Source organism: Mustela erminea, chromosome 13 (genome assembly GCF_009829155.1).
Source record: "Mustela erminea isolate mMusErm1 chromosome 13, mMusErm1.Pri, whole genome shotgun sequence".
NCBI lineage: Eukaryota > Metazoa > Chordata > Mammalia > Carnivora > Mustelidae > Mustela > Mustela erminea.
This window is the reverse complement of record NC_045626.1, coordinates 75,576,475-75,587,992: the sequence shown is the minus strand read 5'-3', so window position 1 is coordinate 75,587,992 and position 11,518 is coordinate 75,576,475. Positions and strand designations below refer to the sequence as shown.

The window sequence follows — 11,518 nt, the reverse complement described above, 5'->3', positions numbered from 1 at the left end:
AATAGGTGTGTAGCGCTTAGCGTGGTTGTTTTCCATCAAGGGTGTGGTTTTTAAAAAATTATTGGCTATCTCTCCCACTGATCAATGAATGAGCTCTTGAGGACAGGGACTGTGAATGCCCTGGTCACCCTCGCATTCCTGGTGCCTACCACAGGGCCTGGCAAAGAGAAGGTATTAAACAGATTTTTATGGAACGGATGAATGGGTTGTGTAAATGGATGGGTGGCTGGGTGGCTGGGTGGGTAGACGGATGTTGGAATGGCTGGGTGGGGTTATCTTGAGTCATTACTAACAATCTACGGTCCTTGGTTGCCAAGAAATTGAAGTAAAGTGGAGGGAATGCTTTTCAAAACACAGTTTCTTTGAAGTCCTAAATTTGGGGAATGGTAGGAAACTTCTGGCTTCCTCCTGCTGCCATTTCACAACACTGCTGTGTGACTTTGGGCAGCGTGCTGCACTTCTCTGAGCCTCGCCTGCTGCTCTGTGAGGTGGAGGAGGAAGGCAAGAGGGTTTGGGGGTGGGCAGGAACGTCCAGCATGGCCCCGCTCTCACCTCTCGTTTCTTTATTCAAAAGCAACTATGTCCTCAAAGGGAGAAAGCAAGCAACCCCCACCCTCCTGAATTATTTCTTGGTTGGGCAAATGGCTTCCTGGATACTCCTGGTCCTGAATACCACCCCTAGCAGCAATTTTCCGAGTCCAGGGCTTGGCAACCACAGGCCCGGGGCGCCCATCTCCACCATGGCACCACATGCTAGGGAGGAATGGGAGAGGGAAAGGCTGGGGAATCACAGATCCCTTCCATCCAAGCAAATACCAGCTCCATTTGCACCAAAGAACAGCTCTCAGCTCCCTCATCTGTAAAATGGGAATGCCCCTTGTGGCACTCACTGTTGGGCTCTATCCTCTCCTGCCCAGCCTGGCCCCTTAACCCTCTCGAGTTGACTCTGGGGACAGGCTTAAGCCATTCCTTCCTCATTCCTCAGCCAGTGCCACATCTGGGTCACTGTCCCCTCTTGAGCCCCTCCCTCTGGTCCCCCTTCTGCCTCCTGCCGCCCTCCTTACTCCCACAGGCTGAAGAAGCTGGGAGCTCCCCTGAGCAGGTGGGGCCCGCAAGCCAAACCTCTCGTTCTGCGTCACCCATGTGGCTCCGATGGTCCTCTTCTCCTTTGGAGGGTCTGATGAGATCCGGAGCCTGACAAGTCTTATGACTTGTTTAATGAATGCCAGACCCCTTTGCTTGGTCTCTATTTTGCATTTCCTCTGTGCGTCCCTCCCCTCTTCCTGTCAAACCCCACCTTCACTTCTTGTCCCTGTGCCCACTTCCCCGTCCGCCCTCCACCCACCCGCCCCACCCAGGAAGCAGCACGGGTGCCCCCATTGACTGGTTCCTGGCCCCAATGGGGGCAGACCCTCTCAGGCACAAAGCACATTGGCCGCCTGTGGAGTAGTGCAAGGGCACACTCTTTGTGAACCACAGGACCTTTGTATATGTCCCCTGGGAGACACTCTGAAGAAGCTGCAGGGACAAGATGCAGGAGGAGGTCACGGTTGCATTTCAGTATTTAATGAGAAACTCCTGGTGGGGCAGCCAGAAAGAGGCCTGACCTTAAGGAGGAAACAGCTGGTTTGAGTTTTACTCCTGCTCATCAGCTTTTCCAACGACAAAATGATTTCCTGGCTCCCTGGCCCGGCCCGGCCGGCATGCAGCCCAGGAGGAGCGAGGGCCCTGGCCTGAGCAAGTAGCACCTGGGGGTCAGAGGCTGAGTGGCTGAGGACTGTCCCTCTGGGGCCAGACATCCCACGCTGTCCCGTGCCTTAGCTCCTTCACCTGTGCTGCGGTGGTGGGAGGTGACAAAAGGCACTGGGCACGACTTCAAGCTCCTTTTTTTTGCTCCCAGACGGCCCGAGTTTAGATTTCTTGAAGCCACTGGATGCCCTGACTTGGGGTCAGTTCCAAGCTGCCTCCTCATAAGCACAATGGCCCAAGGAGGGAAGGAACAGTCCCTCTTTTAATGAGGTGTGATTTCCAAACCCCTTTCAAAAGCCCGTGGCCTCGGGAACTTGCCCAGCGCTGTGTAGACATTACATGTGTTCACCGCATCTTGTCAGGGAATTGGCTTCACAACGGCGGCACGTGGAAGACAAGAGAATGTGGACACTCGGAGGCCGGAGGGCCTCAGGCCCACCAGAGACCGCCTCCAGCCTAGCTTCTCTCCCCACCCCGCCTTCCCTGGAGGTCGCCGGTGGTGCAGCACATGGGAACCACAGTGGGCCCGTGTGGGTGGGTGTCAGGGGACTGGAGGCGAAGTGTACTTTCTTTGCCATGTTGGGTCATTTTGAAAAACTTTTTGCAAGCCTGGGTTATGCGCTATTAAGAGGTTTATATGAATCTGCCGAGTAATAGATATTTATGGTCAAAACCCCAAGCCTCTCTCCACACCCTGATTCTGCAGCCTTCTCTGAGCCAGAAAGACCTGTTTTCAAATCCAGGTTCTGGCAGAGACCCACTGGACGCCCTTAGGCAAGTTACTTAACCTCTCTGAGCTGCAGCTATCCATCATATGTAAAAGGGAAGTAATAACTGTACCTAACTCAGGCCTGCCGGGGCGGAGGGGAGTAAAGGAGATAACACATGGACAGTGTTTAGCATAGGGGGCGCTAAGTAAATGTAGGCTATCATGAGAGTCTAGAATATTCTCAATAGATACACCCTCCATTAAAAAAAAAACAAAAAAACAAACAAACAAAAAAACAGAGGTTCCGGAGCCAGACAGAGCTGGCTTCACCTCTTAACTTGGCTTCCGGCTAGCTGTGTGTCCCTGTGAGTTACTCCCCACCCCCACCCCCAAACAGGACGTCTGCTTTGTCACTTGTAAGTGGGATAATGACACTGTAGCACGGGAAGGTGTCAGGCCTCATTGAGAAACGGCAACAGAGCTACTCCTGGGCAGGCCCCACCGCCTGCCTCTCAGCAGCACAGGACAAGGGCCCAGGCTGCAGGCTCTGCTGAGTTCTGTGACCAAGACCTTGGACCCGCTCTTCAACCTGCAGGACGCCCCCAGCTTGTTTCCTGAAGCTGACTTGGGCAAGGCTCGGAGGAAGCTAAGGAGAAGGACAGGCCCTCCTTCCCTGGCCTCCCGCCCTGGCGTGCTTTATTCTGAGCACCGGCAGCCAGAGTCGGTGGACCAGGGAAGGAAGGGCAGCCCCCAGGATGGGGTGGAAACTGCGGGTGATGGCTGCCCGCCATGACCCGGCCCCCAGGAAACAAAGGCAAGGTGCGAGCAGGGCCTGGGGTAAGGGGCTGGCACCACGTCTCCCAAACAGCTATGGCCCCGCAAAGCACCATCACCCTGGAAAGTTCAAGGGTGAGTATCTTCAGTTGGCCTCCTTTGAGGGCCTGAGCTCTTCTCCATCCCTGCCTCCCCCAGACCCCAGATCCTCATGGAAAGAGTCCAAAGTTGAGAGGACATGGCTTGCCCAGTCCATCAGGCCACTCGAACAAAGGAGTTCCAAGCCCTGGACTCCCAGCTCAAAATGCCAGTCAGCCCCGTGCAGACTACAGGGGGCGTTGGTGTGTCCTGGGGAGGTTTCTGCCGTGGTCTCGAGAAGGCAGAGTTTGCGGCCTCCAAGGCCGGAGTGTCTGTCCATCGGGGTTCCCAGATGGGCCTCAAAGCATGCTGGTCTCCCTCTCGTTCATCGACGACATCTTGGTAAAACTTCTGTGGCTGGGGTAGGAGGAGTGGCCTGTGTCCTCGCTCAGAGCATTGACCAGGCGGGAGAAGAAGGCCACCTTGAACTTCTTGAAGTCCTGGCCCATGAAGACATACAGGATGGGATTCATGCAGCTATTGGCAATGGCAATGGCAGTGGCCAGGGGCAGACCCAGGCTAAAGACGGAGCCGGGCACAGCGGTGTGGTGGAGCTCCAGCAGATGGAGGGTGTGGTAGGGGCACCAGCAGAGGAAGAAGGTGGTAACAATGGTCACAATGATCTTGAAGGGCTTCTTGGTCTTGGCCAGCCGGTTGCGCCGCAGCTTGCAGACGATGGTGAAGTAGCAGGCCGTGATGACAAGCACGGGGACCAGGAAGCCACAGAGGAAGCGGGTGACGGTCACCACTGTGTGCCGGCCGAAGCCCACGGGGTCCAGGCGGGAGTGAGTGGGCCACGGGGCAGAGCCGGCCGCCGACTGGCTGAAGTTGTTAAAGCAGGTTATCTTCCCGTGCACGTGGGCCGTGTCCCGGAAGAACAGGGAGGGAGAGCTCAGGAAGAAAGCCAGGACCCAGATGACCATGCAGGCTACGTAGGCCAGCCGCACGCTGCGGTGGTTCTGGGACCAGACGGGGAGGAGCACGGAGACACAGCGGTCAAAGCTGATGACGGTCAGCAGGAAGACGCTGGTGTACATGTTGTGGATGAGGAGGAAGTTGCTGATCTTGCACATGGCCGTCCCAAAGACCCAGTGGTAGTCCAGGGCCGCGTAGGCTATGTGGATCGGGAGGAAGACGTTGAACAGGAAGTCCGCCACGGCCAGGTTGAGGAACCAGACCGTGTTCACCGTCTTCTTCATCTTGAAGGTGGCGATGATGATCACCAGCCCATTGCCCAGGATCCCGAGGAAGCAGATGATGCTGTAGATCACCACCAGGAAGATCCTGGCTGTCGTGCCTTCCAGGGGAGAAGATTCCTCCAGGACCATGATGGGGTCAAAATCGTCCGGGTAGTCATCATAGGCAAGGGAAGTGTTGTAATCCTCATCCCCCATTCTCTGCGAGGGGAGACAGGGGTCAGTGGGGAAGCGTGATGGCGACTGACTCCAAGGGCTTGGCCAACACCAGCAAGGCCGACCGGGATCTGCCTGACTCTGGGCCAGGCCAGTTTGGCATCTTGATGGCTTAAGGGCTTACTTAACTACAAACCCCATTTTACAGACAGGGAAGCTGAGGTAGAGAGAGCCTAAGTCCCTTGCCTGAGGTTATACAGCGGAGACGAGGCACAGCCGGGAGCCCCACCCAGCTTCAGAGTCAAGCCTCTTGACCACCCTGTTTTGCTGCCTCTCCGGGACCCTCCCCTTTGCTTACAGTCTAGTGAGAGAGACAATCATTCATCAGATTCCTCAACTCACGGTAAAATGGTGATGATGCTCAGCGTAATGAAGGAGGGGAGTGCAGTGCTGGGAGCTCGGGTCCCTCCATGTTTCCCAAACCCAGGAGACGGCTGGCTGGCATTCTCCAAGTGCTCCCCCCTTGTCACGGGTCCCCCACCAGTGTGGCCTTTGGAGATGCTAGTTGCAAACACAAAAGCCCCTCACCGTTCAGTTAGGGTATCCAAGGCTCTCCGATGGGGTCCTCAGCCAGTCAGTCCCTGGGCACAGCTAGAAACACCTGCAGGAAAAGGACAGAGAGGCAGGCGTTGGAGCCAGGTCTGGAGTGGGGGCCTGGGTGGACTCAGAGCCAGAGACAGGCTCTATCGTCACCACTCCCAGTGCACAGAGGAGGAAGCAGAGGCTCAGAAAGGCCAAGTGATGCCCAAGGGTAGAGGCTGGGGAGTGGCTGAGCCCCTCGAAACCAGATGAAGTGCCGAACCCTTCATCCCAACCTCATCCCCGCCCCACCCAGCACATCCACAGAGGAGGGCCTGAGTTGGGGGCGGGTGCAGGGGAAGGCACGGGCGAGAGTGTGCAGATGGCTCCATACAAGTCTGCTGCCAGGACAGCCCCAGAAAACACCATTCCACTTACCCGGAAGACAGAGGAGAAATGGTCCTGAACACCCACTCCGTGCCAAGGAATAATTCCCATTTTGTCTTCCCAGGGCCTCTCAGAGGCAGGCATGGGGATTCTTGTTTCAGATCTGGGGAAACTGAGGCCCAGAGAGAGAAGCATCCTTCCTCCGGGCATACCCTGAGCTCTGTGGGGCCATGGACCACACACAGACCCGTGTCGCCACTGTCTGGGAAGGACATGGCCACGAATCCACTCACTGAGCACCTACCATGCGCCAGGCAACTTAAGTGGCACATGGGCCAATTCCCAGAAAAACTTTGCTGGGGATTTTCCCACTCGAAGGCGGAACACCCTGAGATTCTGGGGAGCTGGCAAACTTGGGAGCTCTTGGAGGTGCGCCCACGGGCATGGTTCAAACCCAGCCTCAACCACCTGCCAGCCATGTGGCTTTGGCTATGTGACCTCTCTCGGAGCCTTTGTTTCCTCATCCATGAAATGGGAACACGTGCTCCTTCGCAGGACGGATGTAAAAATTGTAGGCACCGGGAATAGGGCACATCAGCTCGGTGCTGGCACATCATAAACCCTCAAAAAATATTAGTGATTCTGGGGAACTGCTGAATTCCAGGCTGGGCTTGGAATATGGGGCTCTGATAGCCGGACACCCAAACACCTTCCACCACTCAAGCTCTTCCCATCCCGACACGTGGGCTCCAAACCAGAGGCTCAGCTCGCACAACTGCCAAACAATGCTTCATTATAAATAACTCCAGCCTTCCACCGCGGAAATGCACTGTTGGTCCTTAATGGGCTTGAGGTTCTATTTTATGGCAGAAAAGTCATCTTTTGTTTTTATTAAATAAAAGCCACTTGGACAATCCCCTTGAGCATCATAGGCTCAAGGGACTCAGAATTCAAGTGTCACCCCACTTGGGTATCAGCTTACTCCGCAGGCTGGGAGAAGAGCCCAGACATGCCCAGTGAGGGCACCCCCGGGGCTTCCTGTGACCCCCGGAATGCAGAGAGGAGATGGGAACAGTGCGTCCCACCCCTGTAACTGGGGCAAAATGTGACTGGTGTTCAAGATCAGGTCTGCAGAACGAGGGCTCTCACCGTCACTACATGCTGCCCCCAAAATCATGGTCTGATGACAGTCACCGAGAGTGGCCTTGAGGACGAAATGACCATGTCCTCCTTCCCTATGCCAGCTTGTGCAGGCCCCAGGGACGTGGAAGTGCCTTCCTTGGGTCCCTTCCCGTAGGGGCTCACGGTCAGTGACAAGGCACAGGACAGATGTGTGCTGGGGCCGGAGCAAGGCCAGGAAGCCCGAAGAAGCCTGGAGGGGGCGTCCCCCAGCCTGCGCATCCATCCTATACTTCTTCTCCCTGCCCCTAGCATGCCTCCCTCCTTGGCTGTGGGGCTGGGGGGGCGGGGGTGCACGCAAGAGGAAGGCAAAGAGGAGTGGGGATCCAGCACTTTCCAAGCGACTATAGACAGGCTCTGGACACAGATAACGTCATGTCTGGCTCATGTCTGGCTCTCCAGCTGGGCTGGGAGCAGCTCGGGGTCAGAGGCTACGTCTTTTCATCGGTAAGCAGGGATGGGGGTGGGCAGGCTGAGGTGGCACGGGGTGACAATGACATCCTCTAGGCATGTCTGTCCATCCACCACTCAGCCGACTAGGAATCGAGGGAGTCAGTGTCCCCAGTTGGCTTGTGCTCTCCCCCTGAGCCCCGCAGCCCTCCCCGGGAGAGTATTTCATCACACGCCTGCCCTCGGCCTGTCCCAACACACATCCCTCCCACCCTGAGCCTGTTTCTGCGCCAGCCCAGGCCGTAGAGCAGGGGGTCAAGGACACAGACTCCGCGGCCCAACCAGGCTGCCAGCTCCCAAATCCTGGGTCTACATGAACCTCCTGTGACCACGGGCAAGTCATTTAGCTTCTCAGCACCTCAGTTGTCTTATCTATAAAATGGGTGTGATCCCCACAGCCTCTAACTCGTGGGATGGCTGTGAGGCTTGAATGTCACCTGTGAAGCTCTTAGAACAGGGCAAGCACTATGCTGTTCTGGTCCCAAGATTCTACTCTTAAGGCCCTCCTAAAACGCACTTTGCCTGGGAAGGGAGGAGGGGCTGGAAAGGCCATAGGACCCTCACGTCCTGCCCGCTTACCTCCCCACTTCTGGGTTTAAGGGCAGATCAAGGGTGACACAGGCAAGGATTTTGCTTCTCTAAGTTCTAATCTCTTGTCTCTCAAATAGGGGAAAGAGTGTCTCCCTCATGTTGTCAGAAAGGTCAGGTGAAGCGGCAGTGAACCCTTGGCCAACGGTAAATGATAAAGAGCTATAAAGTTCTAGTTATTTATGTTCCTTCAACAAACAATCAGGAAGCTCCTGAAAAAAGCGTGTATAACTACAAATGCGTCTTCTCTGTATACACACAGCCAACATTAATCGGAACGCTCAGCATATGCCCAGCACTGCTCTGCCAGGCTCCGTGCAATGCCCCTGACAGCCCCGAAGGGGTAACTCTAACTGGCAGGTGCAAAAAAATGGAGGTTCAGAGAGGGGAGCCGACTCGCCCAAGGCCACACAGCTGGGAAGTTGGATCTCCAAGGACCCCAGCGAGCAGTGTCTTGGGCTCCCCCTGCCTCCCTGAGGGATTAGGGGTCCCCAGTCCTTCCACTCAACCCTTGGCGCTCTTTAAGCCTTCACTTTGAACCCGGAGAGCTCAGACCTTCGTCACATTCCCGCTCCTCCCACGGAGCTGCCTTCTCCGAGCCACCGTGCCGGGGTTTCCCGTCGCCTTTCCTTCGCGGTGCCTACACGTGGCTGCGTGTGACAGTCACGCCTGCGACGCCATGTGTATCCCAGTCCGGGACCCACACCCACCCACCACCTCTCTTGGGCCCCCTTTAGGAAGCCCGCTGCTTAGTGAGAAATGCCCAGGAGAATTCAGCAAAAGAGCAGCAGTGCTTCTCCTGAGGAACGGGGCTGTTTCCTCATTCTTAGTAATTCAGGTGCTACAACATCACATTTCCCTGTTTGATGTGGCCACAGGGAAGCTCACGGTCACATTCACAGGCCAAAGCCAGCAACCACGATGGCCTTGCTGCTCCTCAGGCGTCTGCACTGGTTTTGGTTGCTTCTTAGGTCTCTGTCTATTGATACTTTCGATTGGTTTTAGTTCCTGGTGATAAATAAGAATTGACTGGGCGCATACAATAGCCCACGCACTGTCTAAGTACTTTCATTGCATTAGCTCATGCATCCCCAGGAAGCCCAGGGAGTGGTGCTGCTGTCACCCCCCCATGTAAAGGCGAGGAAGTGAGGCTACTGTCACCCAGTCAAATAGTGGCCAATTCACACCCAGGATGAGCAGACGTTGAGCCCTGCTTTTAGCCACTTGGCTTTCCAGAAGGTGAAGCACGTCTTTCCATGTCTGTTCCCACACCTCCTCATGCCCTAGAGTGTCTTACTCATTGCTCCCCTTTTCCTGGCCCGTCAAGGAAGCCACTTCCCCAGTTCTCGGGACATCTGGTGGAGGCCCAGGGCACATTGTTCATCACAGCCCAGGCAGGCAGGTGAGCCTGTGGCCAGCCTGGCCCCTTTCCACCCTCAGCTCCCCAGAGAGCCCGCGGAGCAAACGGGCCGCTCTGGCTCACTCCCAGATTTGGCCTGTGACCCTGACCTTACACCCATTTGGAACGAGGCCTGGAGCTGGGCAGCTCTGAGGCCTCTGGGACAGACTTCCCCAGGCCACCGAGACAGTGTCCTGCCTCCATGCCCTCTCCTCCCTGGCATCCCCTCCTGGAGACTTACGGGAAGTGTACGAAGGAAAGGATGGCTTTCTTTCCCTTTGTGTCCTCAGCTGGCCCTCCCAGCAGCCCTGAGAAGCAGCAGAGCAAGCCGTTTTTATCATCCCTATTTGCAGGTCCTGCAACGGAGACCCCTGAGAGAAGCAACTTGTTCAGGTGTGGTCTTGCACCACCACCCCCAGCCTCCAGAACTGTGAACAGGAAGGTTCGAGACTTCAGCCGCATAGTTTCTGGCATTCTGCTACAGCAGCTTGGACAGAGGCCGAGTCCTCTCGGGGGCTCTACCGCGATCCCAGTGCAGCGGGGCAGATCCCATGACCAACCCCCAGGCTGCTGCGAGGCTTGAGTAGATGAGGGTGTGTTTTGGGGTGCTTGGGCGCTGCCTGGGGCATGAAAGCTCATCCCTGTAACTATCAGATCATTTCCTGTGTGCTGGACTGCGGACCACACACTTCACGCACCTATTACTCACCCCTCACGACAGCACTCCGGTGCCAGGACACGAGCATTCCCATTTACAGATGGGGACACGGAGGCACAGGGAGGCAAAGTAAGGTCTGTGAAGCACTGTACACACCTGGGTAGAGCCTCAGGCCATTGATGTCGGTGTTTGTGGGGTGGGGGTGGGGTCAGCCAGAGTCAGCATCTGCTAGAATTTCCTACTGGTACCCGCTTATGACTCCACTGGTCCCTCCAGCTCACAGGCATCTCCCTGCAATGCTGACCATGTCCTACCCACTGCCCCCTAACACCTCCAAAAGGCCTGCCAGACAACAGACACTCATTCTTCACCAGTCCCCAGCTCAGAGCCTGGCACAGAGCACGCACTTAAGGGGCACGTGTGGCATCATCATTGACTGGACACTTCTGTGTGGCAGGTGCCAAGCCCATTAGAAATGTGGGCACAGGTAACAGTCCTGCAAGGGGGGAGGTGTCCTTCTCCCCCAAGACTTTGGAAGCCTGGAGTGTCACGTCTCCTGGGGCAGTCACCTTGGGCAGCTGTAATGAAGGACCACAGGCTGGGAAGTTCAAAGAACACAGATGTTGATTTTCTTACAGTTCTGGGGGCTCTAGGTCCAGGATCAAGGTGTTGGCAGCATTGGTTTCTCTGAGGGTCCCTCTCCCTGGCTAATACACAGCCACTTCCTCCCTGTATCCTGTATGGTCTTCGCTCTGTGTGGGTCTGTATCCTGATCTCTTCTTATAAGGCCCCCAGTCAAGAGGGATTAGGGCCCACCCTCATGAGCTCGTTTTACCCTAAGCACCTCTCTAGATGCCCTGTCTCCAGACATAGTCACATTCTGAGGGATTGGGGGTGTGAACGTCAAGATATGAATTTGGTGGTAGGGGGGATTCAATTCAATTCATAACACCTATGTGTTGTCATTAGTGTTATAACCTAGCATTGCTATTTGTGGTTCCTCCAGATGGCTCACTCTGAGCATGGGCAGGGTCTTATCCCCAGCTCTATGTCCCATGGCCTCACCCATGCTGGGGCCCAAGCCCCCTGCCTACAGTGGGTTACACACACACACACACACACACAGAGGCCCTACCTCCAGGGCTGCCTGCCTCCAAGAGATTTATAATCTCCAAACCCACCAAGGGATTGCCGTCTACAAGGTACAAAAACCCCTTCCTTCAAATCTAAAAAGAGAACAATTCCAACAGAACAATGGTCAAATGATACGAACAGGTAATTTACCAGAGGGAAACCTCCAAATGCCGGCGTATGACAAATTCATGCTCAAAGACATCCAAATGAGAACCACGGCCAGATAACACTTAGCGCCTGCTGGACTGTGGCACAAATGCAAAGCTGGCAAGGTTACCCCGCAGGCTGGCAGGGTAGGGGCACGGGTTCTCATGCCACACCATGGGTACCCAAGAACCCCTGTGCACCTTCCAGCCCCAGGAGGCACCAAGCACTGGGGGCGCTCATGGGTAGTGTTTGGGGGTTAGGGGTCATGCCTTAGC

General features: G+C 55.8%; 1 protein-coding gene across 5 annotated transcripts in view; it reads right to left on the bottom strand.

The window, feature by feature from the left end:
* Positions 1-803: 803 nt before the first annotated feature.
* Positions 804-11,518, bottom strand: part of CMKLR1 (chemerin chemokine-like receptor 1) — a 47,516-nt gene continuing 36,801 nt past the window's right edge. For all 5 annotated transcript variants that reach the window (XM_032310050.1, XM_032310049.1, XM_032310053.1 and 2 more), the window contains 2 exons: positions 5,311-5,383; positions 804-4,767 (listed from right to left, as the gene is read on the bottom strand). In XM_032310050.1, the coding sequence (XP_032165941.1) occupies positions 3,670-4,764 (1,095 nt within the window). In that variant the 5' untranslated portion in view covers positions 4,765-4,767; positions 5,311-5,383 and the 3' untranslated portion in view covers positions 804-3,669. The remainder of the gene's footprint in view (positions 4,768-5,310; positions 5,384-11,518) is intronic.